The sequence below is a fragment of the Kryptolebias marmoratus genome, linkage group LG13 (assembly GCF_001649575.2).
Source record: "Kryptolebias marmoratus isolate JLee-2015 linkage group LG13, ASM164957v2, whole genome shotgun sequence".
Classification (NCBI taxonomy): domain Eukaryota; kingdom Metazoa; phylum Chordata; class Actinopteri; order Cyprinodontiformes; family Rivulidae; genus Kryptolebias; species Kryptolebias marmoratus.
The window spans coordinates 2970758-2987908 of record NC_051442.1 but is presented as its reverse complement, the minus strand read 5'-3'; the positions used below and the strand labels follow the sequence as shown (position 1 = coordinate 2987908).

The window sequence follows — 17151 nt, the reverse complement described above, 5'->3', positions numbered from 1 at the left end:
GAAAGGAGCAACATGGTAGCTAAAGCCGAAAGGAGCAACATGGTAGCTAAAGCCGAAAGGAGCAACATGGTAGCTAAAGCCGAAAGGAGCAACATGGTAGCTAAAGCCGAAAGGAGCAACATGGTTGTTACACCATAAAAAAAGCAGAATGGTAGCTAAAAGTAAAATCAGAAAACGATAATAAAGCCGATTCTCTGAAGCTGATTTGAACGAGAACAATGTTTTTGAAGAGATCTTATTTGGGGAATTTTATTTTAAATTAAGTTAAACACTTTGAAAAGTATAAAAGTAATAAAAATAAGAAGTCCTGATCGAGTCTGTGGAAGAAGTTTGATAATGATCAACATGAAGCTGACTCAGCGTTTCTCCACTGAGACACATGGAGACGACTGGAAGTGATCCAGGTCGGCTGATCAATGATTTATATCAGATTTATAAAAAGAGCTGACAGTAACAACAACACTTCCTCGGCTTGTTTGTCGGATGAGTCAAACCCGCGGCTTTGTTCTTACAACGCTTTTATTCTGAAGTCGTAACTCATCTGTTGTTGTGTTTTTACGACGGATCTTGTTCTGATCGAAGATTAAATGCATGTTGAGGCCGTAACCTACGGCTGTGGGGCTTGTTTACCAGTTTTTCTCTTTGAGTGCGCTCCAAGTTATTGTCTCTCTCTTTTTTTATTTGATTTAATTTAATTTAATTTTATTACCTTTAAGCCTCCACGAAAACCTTGTGAAGATTGGGCAGCTTAATCGCATTTGTACGCAAATTTTCCAACTCTGTCGTCGTAACTCTGCTGCCTAAGAGCTTCCGGAGTTCAGTCTACGATGGCTGACGGGCGCAAACGGCGAGACGCGGCGCAAACACACGAATGACGCAAACTCCAAAACACAAATGCAACAGAAAAACCGCTGCTCTGACTGCGACCGTGTAATGTAGGAATGTCGGACGGCACAGCTGGACACCTCATGGGTCAAAGATGGTCCCTATTGATTTCCTGGCCACGGGGTCAAAGGTCAAAGTCACAGCCGACCTCTTTGTGAAAACCTTGTCCGTGCTCCAGCTCTAGCCTTCAGGATTCAGGATTGTGATACCTCCAGAGCAGCGGAAATAAGAGCGGCAGAGGCTCGTGATCCCAAATATTCCCACTTTTATCCTACAAATACCGTTCTTAAAGAAGAACATCATGACATCAGCGCAACCTTAACAGCTATTTATTAATTATTACTGTTGCATCTGTTCTTTGCAGTAATGATGGTGAAAATATCTGTTTATATTTCCTGTTTTTGGGGACCCTCACGTCACGTTTCCTGACCCACAGTGGGGTCCCGACTCCGACTTTGGGGACTTCTGCCCTCAGGTTCTCAGGTGTATTTGTTTGTTTAGATCACGTGTCAAACTCGGCTCCTCGGGGTGCCGCTCCCCTGCGTGTTTTAGTCGTGTTCCTGCTTTAAAACACCTGATTTAAATGGACGACTCGTGGACGTGCTGCTGGAGAACCTGAGGATTTAACGAGGAGGTGATTGAACCATTTGAATCAGGTGTGTCGGAGCAGAAGGACCTAAAACCTGCAGGACGGCGGAGCCTCGAGGCCCGGAGTCTGACTCTCCCGGTTCAGACCGAGTGTCACGGTTTAACTCGTCTTTATTGTTGATGTTTTAGCGCCACACAGACCAAAACAAAACAAACTCCTTCCTTGTTTCTGCTGAGCCCTGCGTGGTTTTCTGTTTCCTCGCCGCCGCGGCTCTGATGTTTCCTGTTTGCTCTCCTTTAACAGTCACAGAGCCCACGTCTGCGATCGACATCCACGCCGACGCCGAGGTGATAGTTCAGAACGGCACCAAGGGAGTCCTGCGATGCACCTTCAAGTCCAGCGAGGTGGTCAGCACCTGGACCTCGGTGACCTGGAGCTTCCAGTCGAGTCAGCCCGACCATCAGTTCTCCAAAGCTCCGTATGTGGTGAGTCCCCCCCCCGCCACTCGTATCCGCTCCCACAGTCTCAGGAAGCGCTTTCTGTCGCCGTTTCCTCTGCGGCTCTGAAGGGACGTTTCAGCTGCTCTTTGAGGTTGGTGTGGTTGTCTGCGCTGCTCTGTGTCTACATTATCACCCGCTGGGAACGCTGGCGGGTGACATGCATCCCTTCGAGGAGCGCTCGACCTTTCACTGTTAATTCTGACTCAGCGTTCACGATTCGTTTTTATCTTTCTGTACGTTTTTTTTTTTTTTACCTTCTGCTCCTTTAAACTTTTATATCGCCTTCAGCTCATTCAGGAGGTGGCTGCTGTGACTTCTGGGTTTTATAACTTTCAGATTTAAAATATTAAAACCTTATTTCCAAAATGTTCCCGTAGAAATCCATCGAGATCTTTCCAATTCAGAAACATTCTTCTGTTTGAAATCAGCCACTCAGTTTTTAGTTAGCATTCAGCTACTTTTACCTTTTTAGTTAGCCTTCTGACCGTTTTAGCTAATATTATACTGGTTTATCTTTTAGCTAGCGTTTAGCTTTTAGCTGGTGTTGTTCTTGGTTTAGCTTTAAAGGCTCAGCGTTCAGATAAAATGCAGTTTTTCTCGTTTGGATTTGTTTTTTATCCGTTCACCGAGACCTGACTTCTGCTTGAGCGACATCATTTTTTACTTCATAGTGTTTTTTTGTTTTTTTTTTAAGTTTTCCTGTTATTTCTAATTTATGGTCCCAGCTGCACGATTTGAGCAAATTAATTTGGCTCCGTCGGAATAACTCACGAAGCTCGCGACGACGGCTTGTGAACTTTTCAAACAAAGGTTTAGCTATATGCCTCCAATGTAAACGTTTCGTGTTAAACTGGGCTTTAAATGACATTTTAGCTAAATGTGAGTAAATGTGAGCGGCGGCAGGCAGCTGTATTGAGTCCTGGAGGTTCGCAGTCTGTGCAGAGGTTGAATCGTGTCCCGTTTTTACAATCCTTCTTGTTTACAGACCCGCCGGGCTGGGCGGGGGCCCTCCTTGTCTGCTGTGATCTCCTGCAAATATAATGACACAGCCTGAGGGGCTTTAATTTGCCGAGCAGTCATGCCAGAACAGATGTATGCAGTCAACACTTGGCCGCTCTCAGAGCACAGTTTTGTTGTTTTTTTTGCTCCGTCTAAGACACGATTTTAAAAGGAGGATGTTTCAGTTTCGGTTGTTTTCAGTAAAATGTAAAGAGAGAGTTTCACTGTTAGTTTCTGTTTCTTTTCTCTGTGAAAATCATTATTATTATTATGATTCTTTAGGCCGGCTCAGATCTCAGATTTCTGTAAAGCTGCGGTTTGCAGGTAGAGACGTCTCGCTTTCTAGTTAAAAAAAAGTCAAAACTCGGCCTCACAAACACTCAAAATTCAGCGAGACTTCAGCAGAAAATTGACGTATTTTCTCACAGTTTTAAACCTCAGCCCGGTGAGATCTTAGCCTCGGATCAGTGGAGATCAGGTATGGTCAAATACTTTAATTAATTTAGTGTAGCTGAACGACAGAACCCTTAATGGCACCACATTTGTGTTTCTGTGGGGGTTTTTTTCTTTTATAGACGGCTGATCTGGATATTGGTGGAAAACATGTGACCTGTCCAGGAATTTTGTTATCATTTTCAAATTCTGCGTCTCAAAAGCTTCAAACTGAGACGCTGTTTGTTGAAATTTGGCGACTTGTCACATGACAACGAGCTGGTTTTTGTTTACGAGAGCGCCGGATTGGAGTGGCGTCGTCGGGAATTCCAGCCATACGTTTTTAAAAGTGGAATCCCCGAGCTTCACAGTGACGGCTGACGTTATAGGAAGGGATTTCCCGGCCTTAGAGAAAAAATGGTCAGTTTCAAAGGAAACCAAAAGGATTATTTCTGAAGACGTGCCTGTTAGAAGACTTTAAGATGCTGCTTGATGGCGTCTTTATGGACTCGTTTTTACACGAATCTCAATAACGACAGCAGCTTGACTCATTCTGCAGCACGGATCACGTATTTGGAAGAAACAGGAAGGTGAGCCTTTCCTTCTTGGTCCCTCCAAGAGCCTCAGAGTCGAAGTCGACCTGGAAAACTGCAACCTCAACAAATGGCGCCCCACCAAACCTCCCACAGCCACCGGCGTAGGTCAGGAGAGGCGTCTCTGTGGGCTGGAAGTGGCTCACGTTCGTAGTGACAGCTGTTTCATTAACAGGAAGTACGACAGCCTCGTTTGAGTGATTAACAGGCTTCTGCAGACCTTGGAGACCCAAGAAACATCTAAAACCTGCAGGATGGTGGTCCTCCAGGACCAGGATTGGACACCACTGCTGTAAACTCTTCACCTGTCAGCAACTCGTTATTCAGTAAAATAAAACCTGGAGTGGACGTTTCAAGCGGAGGAGTTTCTGGGAGTCTGGTTCAGGAGTACATAAAGGATGGAGCGGGAGATGGACCGATGGTGTCGAGGTGAAGAAAGGGTTGAGACGAACGGTGACGCTCCAAACTTACTGGTCCGTCTACGTCCCAATCCTCAGCTGTGGTCCTGAGGTTTGGATCAGGACTGAAAGAAGGAGATCCTGGATCCAAGCGGCTGAAATGAGCTTCCTCTGGAGGGCAGCCGGGCTCAGCCTGAGAGAGGAGGTGAGGAGCTCCATCTTCCTGGGGGGAGGTTGGAGTAGAACCGCTGCTCCTCATTATCAGGAGTCAGCTGAGGAGCTTCAGACATCTGATTAGGACGCCTCCTGGGCGCCTCTTTTTGAAGGTTTTCCGGGCGTGTCCCTCTAGGAAGAGACCTCAGAGCAGATCCAGAACTCTCTGCAGGGATCATGGATCCTCTCTGGTCTGGGAACACCTTGGGATCCTCCAGGAGGAGCTGGAGAGAGTCTGAGTTTCTCTCCTGGACCTGTCGCCTCCGTGACCCGACCGGATGGATGGTGTTCCTGTCATCCGTGACTCTGCCGGGTTTTTGTGACAGAGACCAGTAAGAATAATCATGACGAGGATGAAACAACGTACAACAACTCAACTTTATGTTCCTGAGAAACGAGATTAATGTTTAATTCTTCTGACTTCAAAGGGGCTGGTTTAGCTTCATGGTTCTGGTTCTGTGTTTGTGTTTGTTGGTGATTTATTGGGACGTAAGTGAAGTGGACCAGAACATTTGTTGTTCTTAAAAACTGACAGAAAACCAGATCAATACGTCCTGAAATTATAATGGATAAGAAAATATATTTTCTTGGTTCTCACCTTTTATCATTTTCTGCTGATGAATTAATTGAATCTGTATTTGTGTGATGATTCCAGTTTTAACTCGATTTATTTTGTTCTTTTTTCCTCCTTTCTTCTCCAGATTTACCATTTTTCCAACGGGAAAGGCTTCCCGGGGCAGGACGAGTTCAAAGACAGGGTCCAGTTCATTGGAGACATCAACAAGAAGGACGTGTCCATCCAGCTGAACCCGGTTCAGTTCAGCGACAACGGGACCTTCTTCTGCGACGTGAAGAACCCGCCGGACGTGAAGGGGACGCAGGCCCGGACCGAGCTCAGGGTGGTTCTGAAAGGTGCAGCTCCTTCTGTTCTTCTTCTAAAAGCGTTTGAGTCGCGGTTCTCCGGCGTGACGAGTGTCGTTTCGGGCGCAGTAATCTGGATGACGTCATTCTCTGCAGATGAGGTTGGACCGCAGCGTAAACCCCCGTAAACACAACAGGATTTCCTCTGAACCGTCTTTAAACCCGACTTCAGTCCTCTCTAAACCTCACATCTCCTTCACAAACCAAATAATAGATGCAGCTGTGGCCACGGAGAAAAACCCACATCTGTTTAGCAAAACCTGAGCGACGATTTCAGTTTCTGTTTAGATTAGAAACTTATTAAATCAACATTTTAGTAGATTTGTCCGATTTTGATATTCAGACTAATTAAACCTGAACTCCTAAAAATATGAAACTTCTTGTCAGAATAATTGGATCATTTGAGCACTTTTTATTTATTTATCCTTTATTCTTTAATGTACCGTAAAGAGACTAAAACTGGTTTGTTTTAAGTCACAAAATGTTCTGTAACAGTAAAAAAATGTTGTTTTTAGTCAAATGCAGCTGAGTATTTGAGGAAAAAGCCCCAGTTTGAATAAAATGCAGCAGGTTTGTTCTTGTTTGGTTTGAGAGCAGGTTTTAGCTTGTTATCTTCTCGTCTGTCAGCGTCTTCGCCTCTTCGCCTCTTCGCCTCCTCGCCTCTTCGCCTCTTTGCCTCCTCACCTCCTCGTGTCCTCGCCTCCTCCCAGCCGGGAGTCGGACGTGCTCGAGTCGGAAAGGCCGCCTCGTTTGAATAATGACTCTCAAGCGGGGCGAAGGTTGAAGTTCTGACGTAAACTCAGTCCTCGTTAAACTTTAAAACCAACGTTCGGTTCTGTGAGCCGTCAGTTACTCTCAGCTACTACCACGCTCCCTCTGGAGTCAAAAGCTAAAAGTAGCAAAATGCTAGCTTAATGCATTAAAACACTAGCTAAAAATATAAGTGGCAAAATGCTTCCTAATAGTAAATCTAGCAAAACGGTGGCTAAAAGCTAAAAGTACCAAAACGGTGGCTAAAAGCTAAAAGTACCAAAACGGTGGCTAAAAGCTAAAAGTACCAAAACGGTGGCTAAAAGCTAAAAGTAGCAAAACGGTGGCTAAGAGCTAAAAGTGGCAAAATAGTGTCTAAAAGCTAAAAGTAGCAAAATGTTGGCTAAAAGCTAAAAGTGGTAAAATGGCGTCTAAACGCTAAAAGTAGCAAAAGCTAGCTTAATGTATTAAAACACTAGCTAAAATATAAGTAGCAAAATGCTTCCTAAATGGTAAATCTAGCAAAACAGTGGCTAAGAGCTAAAAGTAGCAAAACGGTGGCTTAGAGCTAAAAGTGGCAAAATGCTTGTTAATGTAGCAAAACACTAGCTAAAAGTAGTAAAATGCTAACTACCAGCTAAAAGTAGCAAAACGGTGGCTTAGAGCTAAAAGTGGCAAAATGCTTGTTAATGTAGCAAAACACTAGCTAAAAGTAGTAAAATGCTAACTACCAGCTAAAAGTAGCAAAAAGGGTGCCTGAAAGCTAAAACTAGGTTTGTTTACAAATAAAAACAGGAAACGTGTTTTTGAAGGAACTGAAGAGATCGCCGTGTTTCTTTGGGGAAAATATTTTTTAAATAAAGTTAAATATTTTGAAAAGTATAAAAGTTACCAAAAAAAAACCAAAACTCCGAGCCTCCGGCTTTCTGCATGAGCCGAACGTTTACCTAAAACAGCTGAAAGTGTGCAGAATAATCCCTACGGTGGATAAAACGCAGGAAGCTGACGTGGCGTGATGTCATCTGAACGTCCTGTGGCGGGTTCGAGCGCACCGCGGGTTCGAGCGCACCGCGGGTTCGAGCACACCGCGGGTTCGAACGCACCACGGGTTCGAGCGCACCGCGGGTTCGAGCGCACCGCGGGTTCGTTTAACATTATAGATACCAGATTAGGAAATAAAACCTAACGAGTCCTCTTAGCGTTAAGGATTTCCTGTTTATTACTTTATTTATGGTGTTTATTCTTTGTTTTTCTCTGTTTTTGGTTGTGTGTGTAAAATAAAGCTGCCCTTACGGATAATTGGATGCGTCGCTTGTGGGTTGAAGAAAATAAATGTAAAAAAAGGAAACCCTAAATAACGGGTGACGATGTTATTGCTGTAAATCTCGGCCCTGAACGCCGTTTCTCACTCTGTCCCCGCAGAGTCTTTCCCTCAGAGCCAAACGGCGGTTATAATTGGAGGCGTTTGTGGTGCTATAATCCTCCTCATCGTCATCGCCGTCGCCGCGTGCTTCGTCATACGGGTGCTCCACAACCGGCACGAATACGAGGGGTGAGTAAAGGCCGCCTAACGCTGCACTTTCACTTTTGCAGGGACGTGGCGGAGGACTCTGATTCCCCGCCCTTTTTTTTTTTTTGGGTTATGAAATCCTAAAAACACTAAAAATGAAATCACCCTCAGCAGGCTGAGTCTCTCCTTCTTCACCTGTCAGGGGAAAGAAATGACACTTTTTCCGTCGTTTGAAACGCTTCTAACGTCTCTAACGAGCATGGTTTCCGTGTCGCATGAATCTTTCTGAGAATGCACACTTTGAAGGAGGTCTTTGCTGTTCTTAAAAAGAGGCTAATCCAGGGTTGGAGACGGGGTTCCTGAGGTGTTCGGGGTCGCCGTTTGGTGCCAGTCATCTTCCTCCATCGTACCCAGCTCCACACTAACGCTTCCTGTTGACGCCATTAATCCATTAACGTCTCGTTGTTCGGTGGTGAAGGGGTTCTGACTTCATGATGGGGTTACGTTCCGCAGATCGTTGGAACAAATCAGGTTCCCTCGTCGGATCCTTCCACGCAGAACTGGGACGAAACTGATGTTTTGCAAGAAAACTTCCTGTTAAAAACTCGACAGATGGATCGTTTTAAGCATGTCCAGATCCATTCTTGGGCTAATTAACTAATTAACAAATTAACCAATTAACTAATTAACCAATTAACCAATTAACTAACTAACACGTGTTGGGAGTGACTCTCCGCTCCCATCGCACTGAATGTTTGTGTCGCTGCCTCAGTTGTTGCCATTTTTTGTGTTTGCTAAGGTTGATTAGCTGCGGCGGCCATCTTGAATCGCGTCGAACACCTAATGATTGCTTCCTGTGAGTTTCTTTAAAATCTGTCGACTGGTTCGTGAGATATTTTGCTAACAGAGAAGAGAAAGACGACCAGAAACAAACGCGTCGATCGTTTAGCTTTTTTTATTTTTACTGACATGTTTGAGTAAAAAAATGTTTGTTGCTGTTTTGGTCGTGAATTATTTTGATTTAGAGGAAAAATTAAGTTTTTTCCTCCAGTTTATGAAGATTTTCTCTCAAAGTTTTTATTATTTACCCTGAAAACAACGATAATTAGTTTGAATTATTCCTCAGCTTTAACCTAAACGACGAGTTATTTATCTAAACAGTTATTTTTTTACGTTTCTCCACTAATTTATTAATCAACCAGATGCTACGGCTTTAACTCTAATTAACTGTTAAATCGACTGATCAGTTCTGTTTGTTACTAAAACGCTAAAAATTATTCAAATAACTCAGTTATTTTCATGAAGTAACAGACTACAAAATATATTAAAGCCTTAAAGCTACAAAAAGATTCAGATTTAATGTAATAAAGTAATAAAATCTTTAAAAAATCATCAAGTATTTATTAGATTTATTAGACTTTTGTAGCTCAGACCAACAGTTTTTTAACAAATGTGTCTGGTTGTGAGTTTTTACTTCATCATAACTTCTTTTTCTCTGGATTTTAATAAGTAAAATGTAGTAAAATAAAAATAATTTTAGGTCAGCAGCTTCAACTGTTCAGGCTTTATTTCATAAATAAAATAAATTAGAAAAAAGTCCTAATCTTTACGAATTAGAAACGAGATCGGTGGAACAAATATGTGTTATTTAGGAGGAAAAAAAAGAGAAATTTACTTTAAAAAAAATTTAAATGAAAAGATTACTAATTTAAATTCAGTCAGTTTGAATAAAGATCTGTTTAATTCTATGATTTCACACAAACCCCCTCATTTATAATGAATATTTGATTTTAAAGCAGCTGTTTTTACTTTGTTAAAATGAGCAAATCAAGACTGTACATCCAAAGCGTTTGGCATGATTTTATATCCAGTCATAAGTTTTTAAAAGTGATTTTTTTTTTAACCATCTGATCCGTCAGCGCCGCGCCGGCTCGGCTGCATCGTTCCATATGCTCATCTCTCATTGCTTTTATTTTTTCTGTCTTGTGTCCCATTACCCATTGACTGTGCACCAATGACCGCTCCACACCACGGCAAACCGTAACCCTAAAACTAGATGTACGACCCTGGAGAGCGTCAGCTCTCAGGCCCCGCGGCCGCAAAAGAAGGCAGAGTCCAGCCGGGAGGGCTCCACGTGTTCCAGTCCCTCGGGTCCAGTACAGGTAGGAGCTGGGGGACCGAGAAACCCGCCGGAGGCCACAGGTTCACCGGTTCTTCTGTGCTCCAAAAAAATCAGGAAAAACTGGAACCTGAGTGGTCAGATTTTGTTTTTAGAAAGTTGGAAAATTAAAGAAAATCTGACAGAAATGAAGTTTGGTTCTGATAATTGGCTGAACCCAAACAAAATAAAATAATAAACTACAACCCCAACTCCAAAAAAAAACTTGTGTGAAATGTAAATGAAAACTAAAGTAAATGATTTGCGAAGCTCATAAACCAATATTTTATTCACATTTAGTAAACATATCAAATTAACCTCAATATTTGGTAAAAATAATAAAAGTTTTAATTTTATGGCAGCAACACGTCTCAAAAAAGTTGCTCCAGATGTTTCCCTCTGTGCAGCTTCTCCTCTTCTTCTCCCATCAGTCTGTAAACATCTGGACCTGAGGTTGTCCCATTCTGTCTGTAAACATCTGGACCTGAGGTTGTCCCATTCTGTCTGTAGAGGCTGTTCAACAGTCCTGGATGGGAGCAGATGTTGCTGTAAAACTTGTATTTACTTTTCTGCATCAATGGAGCCTTTCCAGATGTGTCAGCTGCCCGTACCAGAGGTACTGATGCACCCCCATACCATCAGAGAGGCAGGCTGACCTCAGAACAGTTCTCCTCTTTGGTCCAGAGGAGACACATCTGTTCACATCTGGCTTCTTCTCTGCCTGATAGAGCTTTAAGCAGCGTCTGTGGACGGCACGGTGAGCTGTGTTTACAGACAGTGTTCCTGAGCAGAACCAGCCTTGACCTTTGACCTCAGAGGTTTCCACAGATTATTGAAATGTTTTAATTAATGAGCTGTAGATGACGGGACATTAAAGTCTTCAGACAGTTTTTTCCCCACACTTCTGCACATCTTTACTCCTTTTTACGCCCAGTCTTCTTACTGACCGGATGATAATTAACCTAATTAGTTGTAAAAAGCTCCTCCAGCTGTTTATTTTTCACACCTTTTGTTGATTCTGTTCCAACGTTTTTGCTGCCATAAAATTATAAATAACTTTATTTATTCTGAAAAATGGCACCATGTCTTAGTTTGAACGTTTGACTTACCGTCTTCTATGATTAGATTTTATAATCATTTCATTTGGTCTTTATTTACATTTCAGACAACGTCCCAAATTTTATTTAAAAATTGGGGTTGTTTTTTTGTTGGAAATGTGAAAATATTCACCTGAGTAAGAAGGACCTCCTGTTTACAAAGTGCGATGTTTTTATTTATAGATTTCTGCTCAAACACGCCTCCTTTTATTATCACTTGGAATAAAAAAACAACAAGAATTTAAAGATAAAACTGTTAACTTTACTCTGATTTAAGAAGCTTAAATTTGGCCTCATCTGTCATTCATTTAAAACTTTTATGGGTCACTATCATGCAGACAAGCTCTTACATCCACAGCTTTTACTAGAATAGCAGCATTAAAGGAAACATTGCGATTCAAAGTGGGTTTATGTGTAAAAGTTACAAGTAATTAACATCTTACCTGCAGTGGATGGCTTCTTCAGTGACCTGGGTTTGGAGAAACATCAAACCGAAGTGAGTCGGTCGATCTTAAACGGCTCCAAACGTCTACAAGTCAAATCTGTTCGTGGAAACGCTGCTTTATAACCTTTTTCAGTTTAATTCAGTTTATTTGTTCAGCACCAAGTCGCCTCAGGTCTTAATGTTCATCACAAAGAGCCAGTTAGGAAAAGTTATCTGTCGAAGGAAGCAGCAGATTGTGTCGAATCTTCGCTTCGTCGCAGTCTCCCATCCCGAGCAGCACGGAGGAAAAACTCCCTTTAGACAGGAAGGAACCTCCAGCAGAACCAGAACCAGAACCAGGCTCAGGTCTGCTCCGAGAGGACAGGAAAGAAACAGAACGACTCGTCCAGGTGGAGTTTCTACAGCAAGAAAGACAAAGAAAGACACGTTAATGACAGAAAGAATTACAGCAGAGTGAGGACATGTGGACAGTTTGTCCTCCAGCAGTCTCAGCCTACAGCAGCAGAACTATAGGATCGCTCAGGAAACCCAAAGCAGCCCTGACTATAGGATTTATCAGACAGGATGTCAGCCTCACGGACAGGAACTGGAACTGAAAGCTCTGCCTCCTGTTCTACTTTCAGAACCTCTAGGAACCACGAGTAAACCTGCAGTCTGACAGCGAAGAGCTCTGTTAGGAAAATATGTAACGATAAGATCTTTAATACAAGATGGAGCTTGGTTGGTGGGAGTTTTGTGTGTTAGAAGGAAGATTTTATCCTGAATCTGACAGGAAGCTGATCTCTCCTCCTGACTCGGTTTCTGACCAGCCATTAGCTCGTCAGTCCCATCCGATCTCTCTAAACCGACGCCGTTTTAAAAAGCCATCCTCCACAGGTAAGATGTTAATTATAAGCTGTTCCCTTTGAACAGAGCAGAGAAAGATAAATGAATTCCTGCTGTTTATTTTGATTTAATTCTGTAACAAAAGTCACTAATTCAGAAACTAAACGGTTTGGTTTGATGTAACCCCTCCACCGTACATGAACTTCCTGTTTGTTTGTTTGTTTGTTTCCTGCATCTTTTCGCACCTTTCACTGACTGCTTGTCGTTTGTGTTGTGCTCCAGGGCCCGGTGATATACGCCCAGTTGGACCACTCAGGCAGTAAAAACTCCTTCCATAAGATGGAGCCGGTCGTCTACGCTGACATTCGGAAAAACTGAAGACGGGGACCAAAACAAAAAATACAAAAAAAAAAAAAAAAAAAAGAATTTAACGAGAAAAAAACAAACAAAACAAAAAAAAACAACTAAAAGAATGAGACCTCTCTATTAGCTGCTCGGGGAGGGTGGGAAGAGTTCAACAGGGACAAAAATTGGTGCCGTTTCTCTTTTTTTCTTTCCCCCGTTTCCTTTTCCTCCATATTTCGTCCTCTGAAAGCATGACGCTGTTATATGATAATGTCTAAACGTGCTTCGTTGTTTAAAATAAGAAAAAAGAAAAGTTTTCCACGTTATATCGGCCTTTAAAGGTTCGGTTCTCTCGCACAGGCATCGAAACGAAATAACTTTATGAAGATCATTCCAGCTGTAAAAAAAAAAGTTTTATTTTATTAATCTTTGTGACGTTGTGGCCCCGCCCCCTTCCTGCGCCCGCAGCTTCGCAGACTGTTGCACCGACTAATTTAAGGTTTAAGAGAAAATAAACGAGCCGACGCTTTTCATGAAAACAATCATTCCTTTTAGCTGTTTTATTATTTGTTGCAGATGTTTTTCTCTAATTTTCTGCAGAGGTAACTAAATATAACCATGAAACTGAGGCCGTGGTTCCCAAAAGATGGGGTCGGGACCCCGATGTGGGTCGTGAAACACCGAGCGGGGGGGCCTTGTGTTAATCGGAACAAAGAGGTAAAAAATGATCGATAAAAACAGCCTAATTGTCGGCCTTGCTCTCAGTTCAATGACTCGTTTGCTGCGTTTCTAAACTGCCTGCTGTAATTTGTGGAAGGTTTTATTTAGATTTTAATTAAAATCCTTTTTCTTGTCCCTACGTCTTCTGAGCTTTAAGGTGGAAAGGGTTCGGAGGGTTCCCAGTTTCTTCAAAGAGCTGCAGACACAAATCAAATTATTTTATTTCCTCCTGTTACAAATGTCACCTCAGCCGCCGCGCTCAAAGCTGTTAGGTCCGGTCCTGGTCCTGGTCCTGGTCCTGGTCCTGGTCCTGCAGGTTTGAGTTGTTTCTCTGCTCGGACTCACCTGATGATGATTATCGGGCTTCTGGAGGACCTGAGGAACATCTAAAACCTGCAGGATGGGGGCCACCGGAGTCCAGTTTAACATGAAGTCTTTACTCTTCATCGTCTCCACGGCCACTCAGGGCTGTAGCTTCGGATCAGAATCCACCGTTAAAATCTGTCAAACCCGTCGGGTCGGAGGAACCGGGGTTCCACACGAAGAACAGTGACAGTTTTAAATATCCCGACTCGTCGTTCTTCCTTAACGAGACACCAGAGTCTGTCGCTCGCTAAACATCTTCCTGACGCTGCCTCTGTTTTCGGACATCCAGGAGATCCGATCTGATCCTTAATTCAGCGTCGCGGGACGGGGAAAAGGAACGAGCCGCTCGTCTCCGTCTCCTTCATCCTCATCCGACGCTGTTTTCGAGACGTGACTTCTCAAAGCTCAAACTGGACATTATGATGGTTACTTTAACTATAAGTATGTTTTTCTTTGTGCCTTTTCGGACCGTATGCTCCAAACCCTTTGCCGTCTCCTCCTAACATCTTGAACTCATAGACTGTAGAACCGATTAAACTAAAACTAAAATTAAATCCTCTGCGAGAAACTAAACTGGATCTGGACTCGAATCTCTCTGATTCGTCCCTGAAGCGCAGAAACGCTGTCAGACGTTTTCACGTGGAAAGATAAAACCTGGAAAGCGGATATAAAAATATATTTATTTCTGAAGTTTTTGGTCTGATCTGATGTTTAAGCATCAGTTGATTTAATGCAGACATCAGGTCTGTTTTTAGATGACTTCTGCTTTTTGCCCCCTCCTTTTATTTTAATGACTGAACGTAAACTGACTCGATCCCGGCTGATGTGATGACTCCAACTTTAAAGCTTTAACCTGAATCCAGAGCGAGCCTTTATTTGATTGTGATTATTTTGTACTCAGTTTGGTGCAGCAGTCTGCAGGAGCCTCCCGTTTATCTCCCGCCGTGGTCTTGTTTTGTAGAACGTAAACGTGGATTCGCCATCGGCGCCGCCTCGGTAACTTTGCATGCCGTTCTCGTAACACCCGTGAAGTGAACTTTGGTACTCCTCACTCGGCTAGTTCTGTTTTTCTTTATTTTATTTTGTTTTTTTGTGCGCGAACGTAGTGTTACTGTGAAAGCTTCAGCTCGCCGTGAACTTCTGGCATGTCGTCGTGGTACCTTTTTTTTTTTTTAAAAGACAAAAAAAAAAGGAGAGAAGGACGTTCAGCTCCCGTCGGATTTTCACCTCAGTGGAACGAGCGCCATCTTCCGTCATTTTCCTGATTTTTATTTCAAATTCCAACCCGCGGGGTCGATTCCTGAGCTCTGGAAGTGGCTCTAAAATAAGTTTATTTGAATTCTTTTTGCATGTTTTAAAAAAAAAAGCGTTCGATTGAGGTGAATTACCTCCTTTTATAAAAACCGGGAGATGTCGTTTTCTTAACAACAAGCTCTAAATACACTGCATGCAGTTTACTAACACAACAAACATTATTATCCAAAAGTCTTTATTTTCTGTCGTTTGTTTTTTTTTAAAATTCTCCTCACTTATGGGCCAAATATCAACGTTTTGTTTGCAGATACTGTTAAGCTTTAAATGCATTCCAAATTGTTTGTTTTTTTGTTTGTCTTAAAGCATTTAAAAGCCAAACTTCTGTTCTGGTTCTCGTTTTGCTCGAACGTTCCTCTCGTCTGAAAGCCATCGGCTCGTGTTTCAGGGGGCAGTTTAAGTTCCTCCGATGGTTTTAAAGACTTCGTGCCGTTTACTGTAACTCCTTCCAGAGGAGGAGGAGGAGGAGGAGGAGCGGCTCGCTGTCGGCTCCACGTTTTCCTCTCAGCTCTTCGTGTTTTCTCCTCTTCGCTCCGGGGAGGCTCCACCTGTCGCTTCAGACTCCAGTTAAAGATTTCTTTACATTCCTGCAGACGTGGTGAAAAGCTGGACTTCATCGGGAGTAAAAGAACCCTTCAGGTTCTAAGATTGTTGTGCAGTTAAATGGGTCGACGCAGAGACGAGGCAGGGTATAAAAACAGCGTCTTACCTGTCGAGGACGGCTCTCTGAGCGCCGCCCGTTTGGATGAACGAGGTTTGAAACGGCGCCGAGCTCGGGACGTCTCCCCCGGTTCCAAACAGAGGTCGCTCAGACAGAGACGCAGGTGGATGTTGAGGTTTTATTCAACTGCCCGCTCGCCTCTTTTATTCCATTTTATCCGATGGTTCGGCGTGGGCAGATAATCCGCCGCTAAAGCCAACTTCTTTCCTTTCAGATAAACTCCAGCTGTGACACTCCGAGGCGCTTCGTTTGTTTTTTATTTATACGGCGAGGGGAAGCTTTGAATATTCTACAACCATGGCCCATTCCCCAGTCAGGTACTAAATGTTCCTAACCTTCCACAGACCCCTCGCTTCCAAAACATCCGAACTGTCGCTTTACGGTTTGAAACTTCCTCGTTCTGCTGCTCGTTTTGATCAGATTTTTCCAAAAAGCCGCAGAAATAAACGGCCCATTATGAATATTTGTTAAATATATCGATTAAAGAACGGAAAAGGGCAAAAAACCAAAATGTTTTAATCAATTGACAGATCTAAGAAGAGTCAAAATGAAAGGAAATCAGTTCTTTGTGAAAATAAAACAATAAAAGTGATTTACAAATCCAGAAAATGCTTAAAGATTATCAGAAATGTTTTTAAAAAGTGATATTTTATTGTGGCAGAAGTTCATTAATACCCTGATTAGGTTGAGGTTAATCCGCTGACAGGAGGAGCACGTTTGGTTTACAGATAATCAGTAAAAATGTTGTTTTTTGTTGCCTTTTTTATGTTCTAAATTAGAAGATAAACCTTAATCTGCTGCCTTAACTCGTTGGAAACCTTCAAATCTGTAACTTCAAAGTAAAAACATTCGGATTAACGTGTTTAAAAAGCGTTCGGAGTGAATTTACCGATGTTCCGACGTTATATGATGAGTTTATTTCATCTCCTCAGATAATCAGACTTTAAAAATGAAAATAATTATTAGTTTTTAGCTTTTTTCTGATTAAACTCCCAACACTTATAGCAGTGGTGCGTTTAAAGTCGGCTCAGAATGTCAGAAATTTGACTTCTGTGTCTTTTATTAGAAGTTTAAAGCTTCTTTGTGTGTGAAGAAATCTTTAATTCTGTTGGTTTGGACTCGACGCAGGTGCTGGGTCGTCCCTGTCCCTGTCCCCGTCCCCGTTTCCGTTTCCGTTTCCGCTCAGCTGCGGGCGCTCCGACGCGCCGCCCGAGCTGAAAGAACGCCAACAAGCCACACCCCGCCGGTCGCTTCGCTCCTGGTCGTTGCCGTGTTCAGTGCCGTTTGTGATGTAAACTTTAAATTATGACAGACCGTCGGCGGTGAGCCTGCGCCCGTCGGTGGCGAGCCTGCGCCCGTCGGCGGTGAGCCCT

General features: G+C 43.0%; 1 protein-coding gene across 1 annotated transcript in view; it reads left to right on the top strand.

Annotated features, from left to right (window-relative positions):
• Positions 1 to 12785, top strand: part of mpzl1l (myelin protein zero-like 1 like) — a 17035-nt gene extending 4250 nt beyond the window's left edge. The window contains exons 2-6 of the mRNA XM_017429187.3: positions 1778 to 1959; positions 5311 to 5521; positions 7703 to 7832; positions 9847 to 9952; positions 12598 to 12785. Coding sequence (XP_017284676.1) covers positions 1778 to 1959; positions 5311 to 5521; positions 7703 to 7832; positions 9847 to 9952; positions 12598 to 12693 — 725 coding nt within the window. The 3' untranslated portion in view covers positions 12694 to 12785. The remainder of the gene's footprint in view (positions 1 to 1777; positions 1960 to 5310; positions 5522 to 7702; positions 7833 to 9846; positions 9953 to 12597) is intronic.
• Positions 12786 to 17151: the final 4366 nt, after the last annotated feature.